Source organism: Dama dama, chromosome 20 (genome assembly GCF_033118175.1).
Source record: "Dama dama isolate Ldn47 chromosome 20, ASM3311817v1, whole genome shotgun sequence".
In the NCBI taxonomy this organism is placed as follows: Eukaryota; Metazoa; Chordata; class Mammalia; order Artiodactyla; family Cervidae; genus Dama; species Dama dama.
Window position 1 is genome coordinate 94,986,418 of NC_083700.1, and position 6,000 is coordinate 94,992,417.

Sequence of the window (6,000 nt, forward strand, 5' to 3'; positions counted from 1 at the left end):
TATGTGATATATGTGGAACCTAAGAAAATACATATGAATATATATATAAAACAGAAACAAAGACAAAGAGAACAAACATGGTTACCAAAAGGTAAAAAGGAGGCAGGAGAGAGATATTTTAGGAGTGTGGGACTAACATATACAAACTACTACACATAAAATAAATAAGCAACATGGATTTAGCCTACAGCACAGGGAGTTATTAACATACTCAATATCTTATAATAACCTACAATGAAAAATAATTTTGAAATGTATATATATAAGCTAATTACTTAGCTATATACCTGAAGCTAACACAACACTGTAAATCAATGGCATGTCAAAGAAATAATAATTGGGTTTTTTAAGTATGTGCCTGGATTTGATAAATTTGGATGAAATGGCTATAAGGCCTGAAGGAATATATATTTTCCCTTGGAGCACAAGCAAATATGACCATAAGTGGTGGCAGAAATACAGCTATCAATACAGCCTAAAACTCTGGGCCTCAAACAGTTCAGGGAGCAGAATCTAAAGCCTCTGGCATGTCACCTAAACCCCAACTCCTTATCCCGTTGCTTCTACAAAGATCACCCAGCTTTATTTAAATACTACTAATAACAAGGGTACCAGGCAAGAGAGACCAGTTTCATAGTGCCGTTTACCTCCATTCTTGAATATCAAGTAGATAGGGGAGATGCCAGCATATATCAGGAAAGGGATACAGTCTGAAAAGAGAACACAGCATCTATTCTGTGAAACTGAAAAAAAAAAAAAAGTCAAAGAGAAAGAGTTAGGAAGATAGGTCTTTGGGGATACACTGGAATAACAACAAACATTCTGGTTACAGGAAACTTTGGAAAGGTCTCATTACTACATCTATTCACGTGTGTTTAACCTATGTCAGAGCTCAGGCACAAAAATTAGGAGTTGGGTTGAAGCTGGGCTTACAGACATTTACATTGAAGATAGAGAAGTGTTAGGAAGAATTACCTCCCTCTGCACAATGCAGCACATGATCAGCCCTGAAATAAGATCTAGAAAGGGTAGGGGCCTGGTTACTATAACCTTGTAAATGCTTAAGGGTCTAAGATTTATAGAATCAACAAAGTGGTACTTTGCGGAAACTCTGAATTAGCTAACAGGACAAAAGTACCTTGGAAGCCAAGAATTTAACAGATCTAAGAGCCTTAAGGTAAAATGAAAGCCTCTCCTCTACAGCATCTCTGTCATTTAGCTATTTAATCTTTGCTTGAACATTCATATACTAAGAAGCTTACAACAATGTAAGAAAGATCATTTCAAGACTAGACAACTCTTCTTATTAAACCATGAGTTCCTACAGCAAGCAAGATGAAAAAGATTCATTTATTGATTCTTAACATTTCTAGAGGAAAATGACAGGGTTGTTGGGTAATCCTGAAATACACTATGCAAGGAACAAATAACTGAATGCTTGGCTTAGAATAGAGAAGGTCCAGAAAGTATTTGCTTTTATTTTTGTCTTAGTTCTTTGTTTTGTTTTTTAAATCACAAATACCAGAAATTACCAAAAAGAAAGTTCCAAAAGGAAGAGTTTTCTCATGTTACCCTAGAAGTAAACTCTACAAGGGCAAAGACTTTTTGGCTTTTTCCTTGTACTTTATTGTCAATGTCTAGAACAGTACCTAGTATCTAGGAGCGGTTTGATATAAATATGTTGAACAAATAAGTCAATTTTCTAGTAAGCCAGTCACCTCCCCATCATTGTAAAATAAGCAAAGCATAGCCTTGATAAGACACAACATCAATATGAAGAAGAGCTTGGTGGCTGGAGCAAAGTGTTTGACGTTTGAAACATCTGGGTTCCAATCTTGCCTCTATATTTATAGGTCGTTTGAGCTTGAACAAGTCGCTTAAAAACTCTCCTTCTTAATTTCTTCATCTAAAGAATAATGATAATAAATAGAGTCTACCTTATAGGAATGTTTGGGTAAGTTAGTAAGTGGTTTACTACTTATTGTTTGTCGCATCAGTTGACATATGATAAGTATTCATTCAAGGTTATAGAGGGATTTATGAATTGAGTAGAAGCCTGAACAAGTTGAAACTTATGTTCTTTTTTAGCCTTGTATTTCCTGAATCATAGGTAAGTCTCATTTTCATGACAGCTCTCCGAAGGAACCTGTCTTGTGAATTGTGTTTGTGTCATTTTTTCACCATATATCAGATAATCTCCCAAAGTCTCCTGATCCATCTCTTCCTTCTTTCAGAAAAGCCTAGAAGGTATGACAGCTTCTTTCTCTCAGAAAGTCTAAAGTATTTGAGGTCATAAGCAGTCACTTCTATTATTCATCTTGCATAGTCTGAAGTTCCTAAGGTCAAAGTCATTCTCCAACATATCTGATAGCTTCAACTGTCCTCTGTTTTCAGTTCACTTAAATTAAGCCTCCATTTCCTACTTCTAATGAGGAAAAAGAGCGTATGTTCAGGTTAATTTACAGGAAGGGGAAAAGTGGGGTTGAGAGCAAACTGAGAAGGGACAAAAATCTGGGTATTGTTTGGTCCATGTGTCTTTCTTTCATTCTTGGTATCAGGTAAAATATTCTGAACCATTCTAGTGATAAGTGTAAAGATCCATGGCTGCCTATGGGAAAGGACAGATTATTACCATTAAGATTTCAGAAAATGGCCCAAGTGATGGGAAACAGTATCTCTGAAAGGACCAGGAGATCTTGGTAGTGATAGACACTATATCAGCAGCAGTGCTGGAGAATCACATAAGGAGAGAAGATGGAAGCCTAGCCTGACATAACTCAAGACATTGAGGCCGTCTTTGACAAACAGAGGAGTGGGGTACATTGAAGTGTGGGTTTATAGTTTTGTGTGAGCCTTCCCCAGGCATTTGATATCAGGTAAATAATGGGGTGACTTCAGAGCTTTTTACCTTTCCTGGATAAAATACAGTTCATGCTGAAACACGAAAGAGCAAGTAAAATGATCAGATATAGCAGGAGGTATAAGTTCTCACATAACATTCCCGCACACTTTGATCTGAACAGGATATCTGAAAGAGAGAGAAAGATGTGATAAGCAGGGCAGTGGTATCACAAGGCTCCATGGGCATAGACTACTGCTGCTAAGGAAGCAGGACCCCCTCTCAAGGCCCCCATTACACTATGTACTATGGACCAGGCTCAGATGAAGGCTACTGTCCTATGAAGCTGGACTGAGGGATAGACTAAAATTAGGGAATTTGGGGGCCAAGGATGGGACAGGCTTGGATTGGATGGGGGAATAACTTCCTACTTTTTTCCTTTTAATTCTAGGGGACAAATCATGAAATGAAAAAAATTATAGGACAGGGACCTGGGCATGACAATACATGTAACATTTGGGGTTGCCAGTGGCCATGGAACTGGATCAGGACGTGCCTGAGTGAAATTTTATAAAGTTTTAAAAACTGCAAAATCTCTGAAATTCTAGAAACAAAACTGAGTCACCTAACATTCAGTGTTTAAATTCTCTCTAGTTTAGGACTGACATGATAAAACTCCCCCTAGGAAAGAAAACCTAATATCTTTCTCAAAATATTTTGTAAAGCTATGAGTTTCTCAGTGGAAATAAATCAAGGAAGTCCTCAAACTCCCCAAAGTGCACAAAAGTGTAATGCCGGCATTTGCCCCATCATTACTATCAATTGCCAGTGACCTGAAGTTGTGGTTTAATTAAGTTGTGTCTGACTCTTTTGTGACCCCATGGACAGAAACCCCAATTCTAACTATTACAGTGGCATATGGTCACCAAGTGAAAGATTATACATTATCAGTCTCTTTGGCAGTTAGCTGTGGCAATTAATATTAAGTCAATGGGATAGAACTGGAGTGATATATGCAACTTCCAAATGTGAAAGGAAATTGCTTTTTTCCTGCTTCTTCCCTTTCTACATCCCCAAGACTTGGGATAAAGTTGTAATGATGAAAATCAGACCTAACCATGCAAGGAGGACTAGAACCTTTGAGGCTGCAGAGCAGCAAGGTAGAAAGAACCCAGGTATCTGAGTACCTCAAGGAGTACAGAGAGCCTTGTAAACTATTTGACTATTTCTGTTGTGTTTGAACTACTGCTGGGGATGGTAATCTTTCTGTATAACAGCTGAACTGTTGTTCTAACTAAATGGGCCTTTTCTCTCCTCTTGTCATTTCCATCCACTTTGACTTCTTTGGGGTCTGTACCTAGTCACTGGCTGAAGCACAAAGGACACAGTTCATTGTGTTTACCTCTGACTTCCCTGATCACACTTACCCTTTGTCAGAAAAAAAAAAAAATAGCCTTGCTTAGATCATAGGTACTCACCATGTGAACTGGGTCCCAATCTTAGATTTGTCACTTACTGGTTGCTGGATATTTACTAACTGTTCTGTATATCTATTCATAAGGTGGTAATAAAGACCACTTGTGGCATCTGTAATTGTTAAGTCAATCTTAGTTTTGCATTTTGCTTTATGTCTTATAAAGCCATTTCATTTGCAATATTTCATTTCAAATTCAAAATGCCATCTATCTATGCTATCATTTCCAAATGAGAAAAATGAGTGGTCTTAAAGGTTAAGTGGATCTAGAAATCTAGAAAGAGTAAATATAGCACTCAAATAACAAAGTTCACAAGGCTAGAAAATAGTGGATCTAGCATTTGAATGACATATAATTTTTGAAGCCTTAAAGTGCTAAACAGAGTAAGGGCTCTTTATCTAATTAATGTAATTATTTCCATTTAAAAAAATATCCCCTTTAACATCTTGTGTTTTCCCTGCTCCTGGGAACTTAATAACATTTAAGTATTACATGTCTACAGCAGTTTGTAGTTTATAAAGCAATTTCACGTTTATTTATTTCAGTCAGTTTTATCTTTCACCTGTCACATAGATGAAAACAGTTTCTCCTTGATAGAGCCAAGCCGCAAGCACTCACCTGGTAGGATAACACCTGCCCTTTTCTCTTGACCAGTGACTGGATTACAAATGCAGCAAGTGACAGGACTGTGGGTGCTGTTTTTGAGAAGAACACTCATCTTCAGGTGCAATAATCCAGCTCCATCCACTGAGGAGGACTTTGATGAGTATGGAATTACATTTCCCGTGCTGTCTCTCCACTCCATCTGGGGTGATGGGAACCACCCTCCCGAATTACACTCCAGCATGAGCCCTTTTGTGTCAGGAACCTGAACATTAATCTGTACATCCAAGCCTAGAGCTGAAGGAGAAGACAGAAATGCTATTATAATTATTGTTGTGGACTCAAAAGCTGAAACATAGTTTCCTCTAATTCTCTGTGGTCTGCTATATACACCGTAAGTTTAATATGGATGGGCAAATTTGGGCAAGGGTAATACTCCAATTCAGGAGTATATCAATATCAATAACCTCAGATATGCAGATGACACCATCCTTATGGCTGAAAGTGAAGAAGAACTAAAGAGCCTCTTGATGAAAGTGAAAGAGGAGAGTGAAAAAGTTGGCATAAAGCTCAACATTCAGAAAACTAAGATCATGGCATCCAGTCCCATCACTTCATGGCAAATAGATGGGGAAACAGTGGAGACAGTGGATGACTTTATTTTTCTGGGCTCCAAAATCACTGCAGATGGTGATTGAAGCCATGAAATTAAAAGACACTTACTCCTTGGAAGGAAAGTTATGACCAACCTAGATAGCATGTTAAAAAGCAGAGACATTACTTTGTCAACAAAGGTCCATCTAGTCAAGGCTATGGTTTTTCCAGTAGTCATGTATGGATGTGAGAGTTGGACTATAAAGAAAGCTGAGTGCTGAAGAATTGATGCTTTTGAACTGTGGTGTTGGAGAAGACTCTTGAGAGTCCCTTGGACTGCAAGCAAATCCAACCAGTCCATCCTAAAGGAGATCAGTCCTTCCTGTTCTTTGGAAGGACAGATGTTGAAGCTGAAACTCCAATACTTTGGCCACCTGATGTGAAGAGCTGACTCATTTGAAAAGACCCTGATGCTGGGAAAGATTGAGG

The 6,000-nt window shown here is 38.1% G+C and overlaps 1 protein-coding gene across 1 annotated transcript in view; it reads left to right on the forward strand.

The window, feature by feature from the left end:
* The window catches only part of LOC133039991 (putative selection and upkeep of intraepithelial T-cells protein 1 homolog), a 52,663-nt gene extending 47,477 nt beyond the window's left edge, over positions 1 to 5,186 (forward strand). Inside the window, exon 7 of the mRNA XM_061119752.1 lies at positions 4,969 to 5,186. Within this exon, the coding sequence (XP_060975735.1) occupies positions 4,969 to 5,186 (218 nt within the window). The remainder of the gene's footprint in view (positions 1 to 4,968) is intronic.
* Positions 5,187 to 6,000: the final 814 nt, after the last annotated feature.